The sequence below is a fragment of the Cucumis sativus genome, chromosome 5 (genome assembly GCF_000004075.3).
Source record: "Cucumis sativus cultivar 9930 chromosome 5, Cucumber_9930_V3, whole genome shotgun sequence".
NCBI classification, from domain to species: domain Eukaryota; kingdom Viridiplantae; phylum Streptophyta; class Magnoliopsida; order Cucurbitales; family Cucurbitaceae; genus Cucumis; species Cucumis sativus.
The window spans coordinates 5,593,588-5,609,343 of record NC_026659.2 but is presented as its reverse complement, the minus strand read 5'-3'; the positions used below and the strand labels follow the sequence as shown (position 1 = coordinate 5,609,343).

At 31.9% G+C, this 15,756-nt stretch overlaps 2 protein-coding genes across 2 annotated transcripts; one reads left to right on the top strand and one right to left on the bottom strand.

The window, feature by feature from the left end:
* Positions 1–6,602: 6,602 nt before the first annotated feature.
* CSP0 (60S acidic ribosomal protein P0) lies at positions 6,603–9,109 on the top strand. The gene is made up of 5 exons (XM_004149192.3): positions 6,603–7,098; positions 7,236–7,304; positions 8,033–8,131; positions 8,208–8,600; positions 8,741–9,109. Exons 1-5 carry the CDS (start codon positions 6,841–6,843, stop codon positions 8,882–8,884), a joined length of 963 nt encoding a protein of 320 aa, XP_004149240.1. The 5' UTR covers positions 6,603–6,840; the 3' UTR covers positions 8,885–9,109.
* Positions 9,110–10,958: 1,849 nt separating this feature from the next.
* Positions 10,959–14,031, bottom strand: LOC101217063 (glycosyltransferase family 64 protein C4). The gene is made up of 5 exons (XM_004149205.2): positions 13,657–14,031; positions 12,315–12,714; positions 11,607–11,761; positions 11,454–11,524; positions 10,959–11,359 (listed from the first exon to the last, which is right to left on the bottom strand). Exons 1-5 carry the CDS (start codon positions 13,845–13,847, stop codon positions 11,196–11,198), a joined length of 981 nt encoding a protein of 326 aa, XP_004149253.1. The 5' UTR covers positions 13,848–14,031; the 3' UTR covers positions 10,959–11,195.
* Positions 14,032–15,756: the final 1,725 nt, after the last annotated feature.

The window sequence follows — 15,756 nt, the reverse complement described above, 5'->3', positions numbered from 1 at the left end:
CAGATCCGTCAACCTTTATATATTATTTGGGCTCTTGCCCATCCTTGAAAAGTGAAAGATTTAGAAAAAGAACTAAAATGACTGAACTTTACAAATATGACCGAGTAAATTTTATTTTCTTACTTAGTAATTCATATAATTTTTTAATTATCATCATCAAATATATAATATTCGAAATTATATTTAAATTATTTTCTTATTTATATTACTTTTAATTTATTATGAATTTGATAACTTATTTATTTAAATGTGTACGTTAATAAATTAGAAATAGGCTTTTTTTTATAATTAAAGTATAAAATAAAATATTTTCTAATATATAATTATATAGTAATTAATTATAACCATATAACAATAGAATTATATAGTAATTAATTATAATTGTATAACATTTTATCTCCTATCACGTTAACCATTTGAAAATTTTCATATGGCACTGACAACCATTTAATCTTTTTTATTTTTTTGGTATTTTCCTTCAGCAAAAAAGTTTATATTTTCCACACCCTTTACTTAATCCTTCAATGTCCTTCTTTTCTTTCATAGATTTCATTACCTTCAATATGGTAGTTCATCTTTTTCTACTTGATTTGAGAGTTATTTTATCATTTCCTTTTCATCCAACTTCTGGTTAGTTTTCTTTTTTAATTCATGACATTCTTCTTCAGTCCATTAATTAGTACGTGTAACTTTTTATTATATTATATTGATTACACATATATATAACTTCATATATACAATAACACATATATAATATTATATAGTAAGTTATCCAAATTTTTCGCTTTGGTAAATTTTCATTATTATACTTTAGACTATACAATTAAAAAAATAGTAAACTATAATATACAGTGACAATATATTACATACTTATTATCAGTTTTTATATATATATATTAAATTAACGATATACCCGTACGAGATCATAGTTTTCTTATGTGATTTATTATATATATACTACATCTTATTTACAATTATACTATTTTTTAATATATTCGTAAGATATAATAGTTTTCTTATGTGATTTATTATATATATATACATCTTATTTATAATTATACTATTTAATGACATATAGTTATAATATTTTGTGGCATGATGGCTAGTATTGCAGTCTATTTCGATAGTTTTTTCAACGAATCTAACAATTACATTGGTTTTAGTGTGTCTGAAGTAGTAGTTGATGAACATATATCATATAAAGAAGTGTCTAATGTTCTTAGATCCAAGTTAGGTAGTTTTATTGATATAAACAATTTTGATATATAACTTTGCTTAGGTCCTATAGAATGTCTTAAGAATGATTTGGCAATATAGAATGATAACGATGTGAAATGGGTTTACCATATAATAACATTGAACATTGAATAACATATTGATATTATTGTTCATTATGTTGGTCTTTTAGCTATTTCTTTGGGTTCATTGTTCTCAAGTTCATTTCATACTGAAATCCATTTAGATGGTGGTCGTTTTTTTGAAACAATAGATATGTCTAAGATAGATTCCAACTTACTCTTGATTTTTCTATTGATCTTTTGTTTATGGTTGCTATTGAGTTGTATCGTAATTGCATGATAGTTATAACATAAACAAACTGTATATATAAACTTGAACACAAGTACTTGTTATCTAACTCATTACTAAATTTTTGTAATTTGGTTACTCTTGATTTACTAATGATTGAAAGATTAAAAAAAGTTATGAACGTTTTCACTATGAGGAAGAATTTTCACTATGAGGAAGAAATGAACTCTTTATGTTACTAATGAACTTATCTTGATTTATAGGAAGTTTTGATAAACCATCAATTTTAAGTAATTGTTTTAGACTTGTTATAGTTGTGAATTTTATTTCTTTTTGTTGATGTTGGAAGTCAGTATGCAATAATGGTCCTACTCCTTTTAGACAGAGAGAAGTATGATATTTGTGAGGTAAGACATTTGCTATTAAACCTAAATGTATCATTGAATTCCATTTTTCATTGTTATTATCTTTGAAAAAGAAGTCTAACCTTCACTCTCTTTTTCTTTTTGTCTATATTATGATCTTGCAATCTTGGAAGCATTACGGTTTCTTTTGTAACATAAAATTCTTTTATTTTATTTAGACTGAAATTATGTCTTGCTTTGATTGAAGGATAGGGAGAAGTGATTATTGATAATTATAGGTATGTTCTCTCTCCCTTTCTTACAATAAGGATAGCAGCAACAAAAATAACTACATGTTCTTCTATATTGAAAGAAAATACCAAAAAATGGTGGTGAATTAAGATTTATTTTGTATGGTAGAATTTTATTTGTCACTTACCATGCTAGATCTTTCCAAGAGGAGTAAATTTGAAAATTTCGAAATACATAACTGCTTGAAACATAAACCGCGGTGTATGTTATACACATTGGAAAGGGATGTTAGTCCTCTGTAATGAAATTTTGCTTATGAAATTTTTTGGATTTATCAGGAAGTGGAAGTGAATCTTTTCTTGCAGACAAAAAAAAGATTTATTCAATGATAAACTGATTTTTGGATATCTCCCATTTGAAGTTACTTTAAACTTGCAAGACAGTGAGAGGTGTTTATGTACTTGCTTATAACTGCAATTTCAGTTTCGTGTCTTTACCTTTTTTCTGTTTATTAATCTAGATTGCTTTGGTGATCTCTTTTAGTTGCTTATTATAGTTTTACTGTGGAGACCAAAATTTGATGTCTTGAATAAATATAAAACGATTCTCATTTCTATTTTGTGATTAGTTAGTTGAGTTATTTCAATAGTTATCAATTAAGAAGTATGGTTGTCGTTCTTGAAAAATTAGTCCTTTAATTATATGAAACTATATTTTCTTTCTATGACTACCTTATGGCATTTTGAATAATTTATTGAATTGAGGATTAACAGAAAGTTCTCTTACTTCAAGGAAACTGTCGTTATTTGTTCAAGTAAGTAGTTTCTACCCCCTACCAAACTACTTATTCAACTATTGTGGTTTAAAGTATATTTTATATCATTCTAGTCTCGTTGAAAGTGTTTTAGTCTAATTAGTATGGTATATTAGTAGTATATCAATGTTTACTTGAATTTATATCATCCAAAATCTTCATAGTAGTTCTTTCCTTACTCTAAAAGATCTTGTTGTTCCTTTCCAACAATAGTGTTGAAAGTTGGCGGGGAGGGGGACTAAGGGCTTTATGAGAGTTATCAACTCAGCTTTGTTAAATTTTCATGTAAGTAGAGTATGATTTAATCATTGAACATTTTTTCGTACTTACGGCTTGAAGAATCCTCGAGATAGTGGTAATGCTTGTTGAATTTTTATGAAAATGCAACATTGGAAAGGTATTACTTATGAGTATTTATGTTCAATCTTATTTTGCTGTGATCAATTGAGATGCATAATATTTTCTTTGTTCTTTTGTCTTGTTCTCTGTTTTTACAAACAAAAACCTTGATGAAATTGTTTCTTGTGGTTTCGATTGAGCATGTGGTGATCATAGTGATATGAAGATTAAAGAGAACAAGAAGGATGGTACAAGGTTTTTACATGGTTCGACCAAAATAGAAGCCTACGTCCACGGGGAAGGATCTTTTCTATTATTGAAGATGAGTACACAAATCTCTCTTTTTCTTTATTGTATATGAAACCCTATTTTTTAAAGACTAGTTAGTTAGAGTACACCTTTTGTATATATAGGTGATTACAAGGGCATAAGTAGTTAAGAAAAATAAAATGGACCGATGCTTTGTTGGAATTCATTTTTCTTTACACATTTGTACACTCTAGGATACTCGAAAAACCAAAGGCTTCTCGAAATTGCACGAAAAATATGTGACTTGTTTTCTACTTCAAAAATCATTCACTTAGCCTAAGAATTTGCTCAAGCTTTATTCACGAAACTTGTTAGAAATTGAGTTAGCTTTAAAAAAAAAAAAATCTAACCTTACATTTGAATCCATCTTGTGTAGTTCAAACCAAAATAAGAGTCAGCGATAGTATGTGGTCTGTGAAAACTATTCCAAACCTTACCAAGAACTTAATAAAATACCCTTAAAGTCAACGAACAACACCCCAACTACCTTCTAAACTCGAAATTAAGCATCTAACATTAGGGGTTACTCAATATTATCATTAAATTTAAATGGGTACTCAACAACCCGCTACAAAAAGCTTAGAAACTTACCTACATGATGCCAAAACGCCTAGTTTCAAGCTTTCAAACTGCTAAACAATGGTTAAAATCTCCAAAGACTCTAAATCTAACAACAAAATGTAATGGGTATTGCAAAATCAAATTCAAAACTTAATTATGGGTAAAAACTCTTCAAAACATACAACTAACATAAGCAAATCTTTACCCAAACTCTATTTCGAAACTTAAAAGTGCTCACATTTACTAATCATCTAAATCTTGACAAAAAAACTTATCGAACCTCCTGGACAGCAGCTAAACAACACCACTACTCTTCAATCTAACATCAAAACGTGATAGAAACTAGTCATTTGAAACAAGGCTAATGGGTAGTATAAATCTTCAAGAAAAAACCCATAAAGCTCACCAAACAGTCCAAAACTGACCTCAACTTCTAGATTCGGCAAAGCTAGCAATGGCTAGCACGACACGAAGCAGCAACAAGGTGGTGCTTGATGCCTAGGCTGTGGTGGTTCGGTGTGTGGTTGAGCAAATCTGATGGCTGGAGTTCAAAAGCCGCTAACAGGGCTTGTGCGCGATGAACAACCGATAACAGTTGGGCTTGACGACTGATGCGAGACAAGTGGAGGTGGCTCGACGAACGACGGTAGAAAAAGGCATCGACACATCGATGTCAGTGCAAAGGAGAGGAGGTTTTAGCGTGAGAATCTTCGAGAGTGGGGGAGAAATTTTGTGAGTCCTCTTTATTACCTCATTTTAGTTTGACAATAAATTCAATTCATTTAGAAATCACATGTGTTTTGAGAATGGTAAACCATAAGGAAATTCACATAATCATGATTTCAGTAGAAATAAATTTAAGGATTCAAACACGTTTTAAAAATCTTTTTTACTTAGAAACATTTATAAGGGAAAAACCACTCACAATCACACAGTTGACTAGCTCCTTAGTCTAGCTTCCTTGGCCAAGAGTTCCCTTGCGTTTCTCATAATCTTTGTTGGAAATGAATTTGTTTTACGTCTTGAGATTTTTTATACTCATCCAGCTTTTTCTTAAACAAGCTCAGGATAAAAAGCAACTTCAAACTGGATTGAATTCTTCTATTTATAGATCTCTCTAGTGAATTTCCCCACGACGGAATGATTACCCTTGTCAACGCGAGGAGTGATCAAATCTCAAAACGCCATGTGTTTCTACTCAACCCTTATCCTAATCGCTAACCTACTAACATCAAGGCCACATCATTGTTTCTCAATGAAGTAGCTCAAATTGCCTAGCTATTCGTCGTGTAACCTTCTTCGTGTAGGGATTTTCCATCGCATAATTTTTTCGTGAGACACGTTTTACTATTAGAAGTTTATTCACACAGTATCCTTACTGCATGGTCTTCATCGTGTTGGTGGTACACAATCAGGGTCTTTCAAATGCAACAAAATGTAAATATTAGTATTACCTTAAATCAATTTCTTTGAGTTGACACAAAGAATGAGTAGATAAAACTTAAAAGTAGCAAAAACTTTGGTTAGCAAATTTAAATGCGTCTACATTTATATTAAAATTGGATCATTCATGGTTATTTTAAAAGGAACTTTTTTAATTATAATAATCATATGTATTTATTTATTACAAAATATTACAAAAAAATTATTTCTCATGTTACAAACAACTTAGTTATGGGATTTAGAAGACCAAACCTATTTTGTTTGAGTGCAAAATGGTTGCAAATTGTGTTAAATATTTTAAATAATTTCTAAAATATTATTCACCCGTATAATGATTGTTTACTTGACTATATGTGAGTGACTTTCTCCCTTCGTTATAATATTTATATTTGTTTATTGTTATACTAGGATGGACCAAATATTGAAATTATAAATTAAAATGATTATTTATTATAAACCAAATAAGAAATTAAAATAATTATTTATTTTAAAAAAATATAAGAAGATGTGCGAGATTTCCTTTCATTATTTTTTTTAAAAATGGTTAATGAAATGAGAATAAGCTAATATTGATATTAATATAAAAAGAATGAAAATAGGTGTGAGTGAGATTTTTATAAATTAAAAACAATAACTTAATTGATATTAATATGTAAAATAATATTGTAAATTTAAGATTTGAGAACGGGTAGATAGTAAAGAGTTAAAGGGTAAGAAGTAAGATAGGAAGAGAGAGAGGGTATTTCAGAAGGTATGTTCTTCTTCCATGTGGGAAGATCAATCGGGACTAAGATAGATAACTAATGAGAAGAAAGGGTGAAGATAGGAAGGATAAATGTTAGGTAAAAATTAATATCTACATGGGCTTTTAATTATAACCCAGAGTTGGTGGGCTATTGTCCAAATTCAAAAAGCCCATTAAATGCTAGGACCTCAAAAGATCGAACCCATCAAATCAACAATGAACATTAACCGTCAGATCTAGGTTAAATCGAACCCTCAACCCCAAATTACGTATATAAAGCAAACCAGCGGCCATTTTCATTTTCTACCAGCCTTTTAAGCTCCCCAGGAGTTGTCCAAAACCCTAAAAAACTCTTCTTAGCATTACACAGAGGTTAAAGAGACGGCATAGCTTCGCTGTCCGCCTTGGCAGAGCATCCAGCTTCGTCTTGGCCCTCAGTTTTGCTTTTTTTCTTTCTTCTGTAACCCCCTTTTTTTTGTTGTATCTTAGAATTTTACCCATTTCCAATGGCTATCAAACCCACCAAGGCTGAAAAGAAGGTCGCTTACGACTCCAAGCTCTGCCAGCTTCTCGATGAGTATAGCCAGGTCTTGGTTGTGGCCGCTGACAATGTTGGATCCAACCAGCTCCAGAACATTAGGAAGGGTCTCCGTGGTGACTCCATTGTGCTCATGGGGAAAAACACCATGATGAAGCGCTCTGTGAGGATCCACTCTGAGCAGACTGGCAACAAGGCTTATCTCAACCTTCTTCCCCTTCTTGTGGTAAGTGAAGTTTTGGGGTCTTATATTTTGTTTCGAATTTCATCTCTGTGTTATTATGCTTATTTTTAAAGTCCCTATCTGCTAATTTTCTTCACATATGGAGATTTTGACATTGTACGTGTGTTTGGCTGTTACAGGGCAACGTTGGTTTGATCTTCACCAAGGGTGATTTGAAGGAAGTCAGTGAAGAGGTGGCCAAATACAAGGTTTGTAGTTCACTTTATGCTGTTCTTTTTGTTGTTTACATTGGTCACTCTCTAAATTTTCCATATGGATGATACTTTAATTGCATAATATCACGAGGCCACTTTAAATATGAATTTTTTAGCATCATTATGTTAAGTGTTGAATTATTGCGACTATTGTCACGAATATTTCACACCTTCAAGCTTAAACGTTATTGCTGTTGAGTTCTGTTGAATGATTGATAACCATAATGTATATTGTTCGCATAGACGCTCACATTTTTTCACAATGTAGCACAATAGGTATGTTTACTGTGCAAAGTCTATGAGTTCAATTAGCTAGTCGCTTACTTAACGTTTGTTAAGCATAATAAATATACAACTATATGATACAGATTAATAAATTTGAGCATGAATTTAAAACTGTTCTTTTACCAACATGCGTCACATTGGCTGTGTGTATGTGTATCGTCTATGTATCCATGGATCTTGGACTTGAGGCCATTATTAGTTATCAGTATTGCTTTAACATCTATGTAGATATTGGATTTAGGCATTTATGAATTGTGAACACGTTCTAGTATTGAAGTTTACTGGCATGCTTTTGTTTTGTCGTGGGTCTTTAGGTTGTTCATGTGGCTTTAATTATGGTTATTGTTTTGGAAAAAGCATTCACGTCACATGTGTTTTGGGCTGGTTTTAGGAGACAATTCATTTTCTTTTGTTCCTATGTTTTCTAAACATTGCAGGTTGGAGCCCCTGCTCGTGTTGGTTTGGTTGCTCCAATTGATGTCATCGTCCCACCAGGCAACACTGGGCTTGATCCATCTCAGACCTCTTTCTTCCAGGTTTGTAAATTTGATTATAAAGTAGCAACCCTTTTCCATGAATGTGGTCTGAGTTTTTGAACTCTTCTCCTTGCAGGTTCTTAATATTCCAACCAAGATTAACAAGGGTACAGTCGAAATTATCACTCCTGTGGAGCTCATTAAGAAGGGTGATAAGGTTGGATCTTCCGAGGCTGCTCTCCTTGCCAAGCTAGGAATCAGGCCATTCTCGTATGGTCTTGTTGTCCTCTCTGTTTATGACAATGGATCAGTCTTTAGCCCTCAGGTGCTTGATCTGACCGAGGATGATCTCCTTGAGAAGTTTGCATTGGGTGTTTCCATGGTTACATCCCTTTCATTGGCCATTTCATACCCAACTCTGGCTGCTGCACCACACATGCTCATCAATGCATACAAAAACCTTCTTGCTGTTGCAGTTGCTACTGACTATTCCTTCCCCCAGGCTGAGAAGGTTAAAGAGTACCTTGCGGTATGTGCCCCTTTTGATTGAGTTCTCTTGGTTGGCTTATATTAATGCTTATATTATTGTTGTTACATGAATCTATTAAAAGTTTGCTTTGGCCATTGTGGCTGACAAAATTTCTATTGGCTTCCCTTGTATTTATACAGGATCCTAGCAAGTTTGCTGTTGCTGTGGCCGTGTCTTCTGCGGATTCTGGATCTGCCCCAGAAGCTGCTGCAGCTGTTGAGGAGAAGAAGGAAGAACCAGCTGAGGAGTCTGATGATGACATGGGTTTCAGCTTGTTTGATTAATCTGTATGTTAGAGATATAGTAGGACATTTTGTGTTTTGTATCTCTTAGACTCACAGTTTGGTTTTCTCAGAGTTATTTTATTCAGCTGAATGTTACAATGTTTTTGTTATGGATCGATTGCTTTATTTAATATTTGAAAGAATTTTGAGACTTTTGTTTACAATGTTCAAACAGTATTAGCCAATGCGACAAAACCATAGATAAATTTAATGCTTCGTTTTAAATTGTTGTTTGGCTAAGTAGTTATGTGAAAGATCTATTTTAATTTATTTTATTGTCAAAATTCTTATTGAAAGAAAATTCAAAACATATTTATATATAATTATTTGTGATGTAAAATGTAAAAAAAAAACTCTGAATTAGTCTCTTTTTGGATTTATTAATTCTCTCATTTCCACCATTCTTCCGGTTATGTTTACTTCTCGCCTAAACTGAGTAAACTGTTGATTAAAAAACTGATTTAGATTTTGTATTTTCTTTTTAAATCATTAACCATATAAATTTAGTAATTAAATATACAGAAGAATTTCTTAACAAACTTCAAAATTAAAATAAAATAAAACAAAAAATCATCAAAATCTCATAAAGCTTGAGGATTTTGCTATCATTCATGAATGAGGTAGAGATAAACAACTTGGCCTTTTGAAAATTTTCCAACTTCTACCATTGGTTCATACTCAAGGCAGGGCTAGCTATGTAGTGGAGTATGATCATAGGGAGAGAATTGATCTTTGGCAAAACAAATAATTGAAAACTGTCAGTAACTCCCAAAAAGTGAAGACATTGTTTTGGAGTTTTTTTTCTTTATATTTTAAACCATTTTAATTTCACATTGGTTATCAACAAATTAAATCATTTTGCCTAGTAGACTTTTCATTCCATCCATAATATTAGCATCTGGCATTGAATGCCAGATGGATTTGGCAGCTGATTTAAGAATTTTCAATTTGTTGATTGACGGGTAGTCAGTGTAATCAGTATTTTGTTAGTTTAAAGTTTATGTCAAACACTAACTCTAATTTTGACAAGATAAAAAGTGATTTTAACCATCTAAAATCTTCTACCGAACACACCTTTAATTGTTGATATTTAGATCAGTTTAGTTGGAGGTATTGATTCCTGATTTTCTCCTTCAGGCGGTGAATTAGCTCAGTTCTAGGGAATTTTTGGTCTTTGGCATAGCATACTGGGCCATTTGATACGATAGAACTAGAGGAATCAAAATCAATTTGTTGGTCAGTGGATGTAAAAGTCGAATGGATCTCAAAATTTTGTAGTGATGATATACGAAACGTCGGTGTGACAAACAGACAGCAATCGAGCACAAACTCCTCTTCTTCTCGGATAGATGAATGCCGTCTGGGGGGCATGATTGTGCCCGAAAGATGGAGTCTGGCCTCCTCGAGGAACTTTCAAGATGAATATTGATGCTGGAAAGATGAATACTGATGCAGTTGATTGATGAGTTAGATTTGGAAAATGTTTGGGTGGAATATGATGTCATCTTAGTTATTAGCAGGTTTCTTTCATTAAATTTTACTCACTTGCCTTGTTGAATTTATTATGCGGAAGTGATCAACTGACTTGGTAGGTTGAAAGTTTTGGTCCTTTCTCGTGTGTTTAGAGATTGTTACAAGACAACTCATAATGTGGCTACCTATGCTTAGCTCTTTTTCTTTTAGTTTATGGACTCATTCTTTCCCTCCTTGGTTAACCAGACGAAATGAGGTTGATATTAGGTATATTCTGTACCTTTGATTTTATGTGAATGAATCTCTTTGTTTCAAAAAGAAAAAAAGAAAAAGAAAAAATTGTTGATAGAGGATACGTATCCTTGCACAAATGGTTTTGTGACAATAATCTGTTATATATATTTTTCATTATTATTAATTACGGAAACCATTATCTTTTTATTTTCAAAGATAATAGTAGTCTATTTTCTAAAATTTGGATACATGTACATGTTATCTTTTTCTTCCAACGAAAACTATTGTCATTATTTTACGAGTTGAATAAGTTGAAGCCTCGAGAGGACAGATACTGATCAGATTTTATTAAAAGTAGAAGTGGGAATTTACAGATTCAGAAACTTGATAGGCAAAAATGACATCCAATTAAACACATTAGAAATGACAATTAAACCAATCTATCTTATCTAGTACTACTTAACCCAAGAAAACATAGTTCTTTCAGATGAAAAAAATCAGACAGCACTACAAAATTTTCAATTGAAAGTAAGAATAGGGAATGAAAAACAAAATTGGGATGAATGAATGAAAGAAAGATATATGGATGTGTATGTGTTACCAACTACCAAGACCAAAGGCGACGAGCATCAACAGCCTTGAGAGTTGAAGGTAACAAAGGCATAATTCCACCATATTCTTCAACAAATATATTCAAACATTGGCTTCTTCTTTCACTATGTCCTCCTAAGCTACTAATTCCACTTGACCCTACTTCATATATCTTACCTGCATCCACATTTCATCAATTTAATTAATCCCCAAAAAATTAACAAATTAAAACAACTTTATTACTAAAGAAATAATTATTCATGTGCACCACCTTGGACCCAAACCGGGGGAGAACCACTAAGATTAGCAACAACAAAAGACATAGCAATGTCTTCACAGTTCCTAAATTAGAAATTGTTTTTAATTAGGAAGTGATTTATATTTATATAAAATGGGATTGAAAAATATGAAAAGAAAAAGAAACCTGTTATTGGTAATATAATGTCTGATGGAAGAAGGCATATGGTTAGTGTAAAAATCCAAGTACTTAGAGTGGAAAAAAGCAGCTTTTGAAAGCACCATACTGTAAGTGCCACTCCACCAAACTGACCACCATCCTCCATATCTATATCTCCCTTTCTGCATTACTATTACTAATCACATCATCAATCATTCATTAACTCCAATTGTTTAATCTCACTGACTACTCAGTCAAACTATATGCTATACAATTCCATGGGATCTATGAGGAGACATTTGGGACTAGAAGTGAAAATAAAATAAATACTATTTCTTAGTTGGAACTTACAAATTGTTTAGACCAAAGAAGAAATTGAATTAGCCTTGACTCCTGGACCAAAACACACCCTTAAATATCTTTAAAATTCTATGATTTATTAACCGCAAAATTAAAAGTTCAAAATTCAAACTTTCGAATCACAACCATATACATTTTTGTTCAATAACCATTTTGTTTTTTCTTTTGGAAACTTTCTAAAAACTGAAATAACAAAAAAAAATAGCTACTCAATTTTTATTTTAGAAGCTAAGAGAGAACAAAAATCCAAAAATCCAAATATTTATGATATGATACATGAAATTATAATTTAAACCCTAAAAAAAACTTATACATACCTAATAGAAGAGGATGAAAAATTACAGAAAATAAAAGAATGGGAAAAGAGAAACATACCGAGCGATCAATCCAATGCATACGAGGAACAAAGCCAACCATAGTGTGAGGTGCAGTTTGCCAAACACTAAAAGCAAACTCCAAAGTAGAACAAGCAAATATAACATCATCATCTACTGAAAATATGGCTTCTGTCTTCAATCCTTTTATTTCCTTAAACCTATTGTTCAAGCTGCTATCTTCTTCATTCATTTCAAATCTCAACTCCGTTTCTCGACCGTCTCGTGAATTCGCTTTCACTGTCCGTTGCAAATAACTCACCAGAGAATCAGGTGGAGGAGAAGGTTCACTCCATACAATGTGTATGGACTCCACTCCTATACATGCTGTGTAGTGATCAATTGACTTCTTTAGTAGATCATGACGCTTCCATGTGTTCATTACAATTGCATAACGTTTCCTACATTTCCATGTTCATTGTAATAATACAAATTATACAACTCAATCACTAAACTATATATGCTTATAAATTATTGTTCAATACACCAACAACTATTCAATGCTGAGTATAAATTCAACCATTAAATTGATTTTAAATAATTAAAAACATGTTTTTAGAGTGATTTTATTGTTTGGTAACTATTCACTTTTTTTTGTTTTTCTTTTTTTGAAAATTAAGTCAATATCCTTTCATTTTCTTACTTTGATTGTATCAATTTTAAATAGAAAAGTTGCCTTGACTAACTTTTAAAAAACAAAAATAAATTTTTAAGAATTATTTTTTCAAACTTTGATTGAGATTTTTAAAGTATGAATAAAAAGTAGATAGAACGTAAGAGATTTAAAAAACAAAAACAAATAAAGGAAATGTTTGAAAATCATTTTGTTTTTTTAAATTAAACTTGTGATGGACACATTTCCACCCAACCTTCTTTCTCTATTATCTACTATTTACCAATACTTTAAAAAGCCAAGTTATCCACTGTATACTTAAAAAAAATGCAAATCACTACAGGTAATAGCCCTGTTTTCCAAAAACAAGAAACAAGGACAGAACCGATTACTTAGTAAATGGACCTTTGTGTTTTGGGTTTTGAGTTTTTAAAAATTAAAGCACTACAAATATATGATTCGTACCTCTAAATTTATGTACTTAAGAAGAAGAATGCAAATACAAAGGAAACGAACCGCAATCCGCAACAAACGAAATGGCGTTAACACTTTTATCATACGTAAGAACCTAAACGCAACAATTTGGAGCGTGGAATCCAAAATTCATCCAATGAGAGAGAAACACGCAAAGATCCAGAAATCATAACAAAGAGATCACATAACGAAAACAATTAATGAAGCACAAAAAGTTCATGAACGAATCAAATCAAAGGGTTGTTCGAATGCAAACCGCGGCGTAGAGTATCGGACCGCCGTAGAGCAGTCGTCACATGTCCATCCCATGAGATCGGAGGCGCGGGAGGCGAAAAACACGATGGCGAGTACAATGCAACAACACAGAAGAAGCTTGATTTTAATGGTGACGGCGATTTGTCGAAGCCGTTGAACCATCACCGGACGACGTAAAGAGGTCCCTCTCATATTCCGGCGGCGAAAGTCACACAAAATTCATATCCGATCAATCATTTCGGGGTAGTTGATTGATGATATGATGATATGATGAATAATGGGGGTTGTGGGATTTTAGAGGGCGGATGATCTTGACGTGAAATTCCATGGCGGAAGGGAAAAAGTAAACATATTGTTGGATGAAAAAACTGTTATAATTTAGGTTAAAATGGTTACTCTCATGTAACTCATAAAGGGAAGTTTACATTCACATTTAAGTCTATTATTTTTATATTTCATGTGTTTTGCTTTTTTCATAGAGAACAAAAAAATTGGGCTAAAAGTGATATTGGGACCTTCTATATATATATATATATCCATTTCTCATCTTGCAATTCTACTAAAAAGATTAGTGTGTGTATATATATATATTTATATAATTTGAGATGATGTTGAATAGGGTGTCTCGAAAAATGTTAAATAAGGTGTGGTAAACTTTTTCCAAAGTTGTAAAGATAAACTTGCTATAATTGGAGGGTAATTAATGAAGGTAGCGTTTCAATTTTTGCATTTAAAATTTTAAACTTTCTCAAAAGTATCGCAGACACCATTATTGGCATATTATCATTTCACCCAATGTGAAGAAAAAATTAAAAAGACTCATCAACACAACCCCATTTCGCATATTATATTGATTTTAAACTATTATGGTAAATTTTGCTCAACTTAAAAAAATTATTATGTTCGTGAGATTAGGATGTTCGAACAACCGACAATTCGAACCATCTAGATTATCCAACTCAAGATGTAAGAGTTAAGTTGTATTGGATTTAGTTTTTAAGTTGGATTTCGTTATGCATTTTCTACTTTTGTCAGATTAAGTTGTATTGAAGTCGTTAGGAAGAAATTTAGGTTAACTCAACCCTAATTTTCTCTTGGAATTGTTAAGTACTTGACTTTGTTTAAAGTTTGTATTAAATATATAAATATTTGGTATTTTATATTTGAATATAACTAGATTTTATATGTGGGTTTAAAATGAAAAAAAAAACTATTTCACTATCATTCAACCCATCCAAAATTTTAAATTGAACCCAAATACACCTTTAATTCAACCAATGTGTCTACATGAACTGATTGCATGACCTTCATCTTGAGATTATTGAAGCCTTGAAGGTTGGATCTCATCCTCCCATTTAGCCATTTATTCTTATTAGAAAAACTGATATATGGTAATTTATACATGGTAACTAAAATAATAATTGTTATGAACACTTGAAGATAGTTGAGAGAAATTTTGGTGGAGATTTTGTATGTATTAGGGTTTCCAACCACTCGATAATAAGAAAAGAACAAAGTTTTATGCTTCAATTTGGTTAAAAAAATTATTCCAATTGGGCCATAATTTCTTTTCGTGGTTTTTATCTTCCTTCTCCCTCCAAAGACACATTTTGTTTTAACGATATCTTCATTGTCAATACAGAGTTTATTAGAAAGGCGTTCAGCTCACCAGCATGAGTTAAGTTGAGTTGGCATAATATATTAACTCATTGTTTGGCCCACCAACTTTAAATTTTGGTGTAGTTGAGTTATATATTTTACCAACTCACTCCAACTCTCTCTTCTCATCCTCCAACGTTGATTTATTCTTCATTAGTCATTGTCAATAAGTATCATCATTGTCGCACTTCAGGAACCAATTCCGACAACCTCTTTCACATGTCTAAAAGTCGAACGAACACTTTCAATTCAATTACTAGGTATAATGTCCACCTTCTATGATTTGGTTTACAATAAAAGTGCATTTTCCCTCCTTCAAAATACAATAAAATTTAATTGGTCATTTATCTTATCTTATTAACTTGTGTTTATTTGCCATTTTGGAGGTAGCATCAATTATAATGAAGCTATTCGTTATTTCTCGAATAAAATCGGCCCAAGA

Excerpts from the sequence above, each read along its gene's own strand:
- CSP0 (XM_004149192.3), top strand. The coding sequence starts at position 6,841 with ATGGCTATCAAACCCACCAAGGCTGAAAAGAAGGTCGCTTACGACTCC. Across the intron at positions 7,099-7,235 it reads ACCTTCTTCCCCTTCTTGTG|GGCAACGTTGGTTTGATCTT; the intron begins GTAAGTGAAGTT and ends TGGCTGTTACAG. Across the intron at positions 8,132-8,207 it reads CTCAGACCTCTTTCTTCCAG|GTTCTTAATATTCCAACCAA; the intron begins GTTTGTAAATTT and ends TTCTCCTTGCAG.
- LOC101217063 (XM_004149205.2), bottom strand. The coding sequence starts at position 13,847 with ATGAGAGGGACCTCTTTACGTCGTCCGGTGATGGTTCAACGGCTTCGA. Across the intron at positions 11,762-12,314 it reads TGCATTGGATTGATCGCTCG|AAAGGGAGATATAGATATGG; the intron begins GTATGTTTCTCT and ends ATAGTAATGCAG. Across the intron at positions 11,525-11,606 it reads CATTATATTACCAATAACAG|GAACTGTGAAGACATTGCTA; the intron begins GTTTCTTTTTCT and ends TTTCTAATTTAG.